The sequence below is a fragment of the Apaloderma vittatum genome, unplaced genomic scaffold (genome assembly GCF_000703405.1).
Source record: "Apaloderma vittatum isolate BGI_N311 unplaced genomic scaffold, ASM70340v1 scaffold40434, whole genome shotgun sequence".
NCBI classification, from domain to species: Eukaryota; Metazoa; Chordata; class Aves; order Trogoniformes; family Trogonidae; genus Apaloderma; species Apaloderma vittatum.
The window spans coordinates 1-559 of record NW_009712831.1 but is presented as its reverse complement, the minus strand read 5'-3'; the positions used below and the strand labels follow the sequence as shown (position 1 = coordinate 559).

The 559-nt window shown below is 63.3% G+C and overlaps 1 protein-coding gene across 1 annotated transcript; it reads left to right on the top strand.

The window, feature by feature from the left end:
* Window positions 1-309: 309 nt before the first annotated feature.
* LOC104272981 (cytochrome c oxidase subunit 6B1-like) lies at window positions 310-459 on the top strand (the record flags this gene model as incomplete). Its single annotated transcript, XM_009868119.1, has 1 exon — window positions 310-459. A coding segment is annotated over one exon (150 nt), but the record flags the coding sequence as incomplete, so codon positions are not given.
* Window positions 460-559: the final 100 nt, after the last annotated feature.

Below are 559 nucleotides of genomic sequence, written 5' to 3'. Positions count from 1 at the left end.
CCACAATGTCTTCTCTAGTGTCCCCAAATGGCCCCACTGTCTTGTCTGCTGTCCCCAACGTCCTTTCTGGTGTTCTCAATGTCCCCAAGTGTCCCCTTTGGGGTTCTCCACCCTCCAAATGTCCCCTCTGATGTCCCTGAACGTCCCAGGTGTCCCCTTTGGCGTCACCAGTGTCCCCTCTGGCGCTGTCCGTGGTTCTCACGTCCCCACATGTCCCTTCTGGTCTTCCTCACTGTCCCCAACATCCTCTCTGAGATTTCCGGTGTCCCCGATGTCCCCTGACGTCCCCGATGTCCCCTCTCCCCCCAGACTTCCACCGCTGCGAGAAGGCGATGGCGGCCAAAGGGGCGGACGCCACCCCCTGCCAGTGGTACTTCCGCGTCTACAAGTCCCTGTGTCCCACCTCCTGGGTGAGTCGGTGGCACCTCGGTGGCAGCTGGGCCGGGCGGGTCCCCCTCGGTGTCCCCAGGGGGCCTCGGGTCTCTCTCAGATCTTCCACGGGCTCTTCGGGGTCCCCAGGGTGGCCCTGTGGCCCCTGGTGGTCTCTCAATGTCCCCAA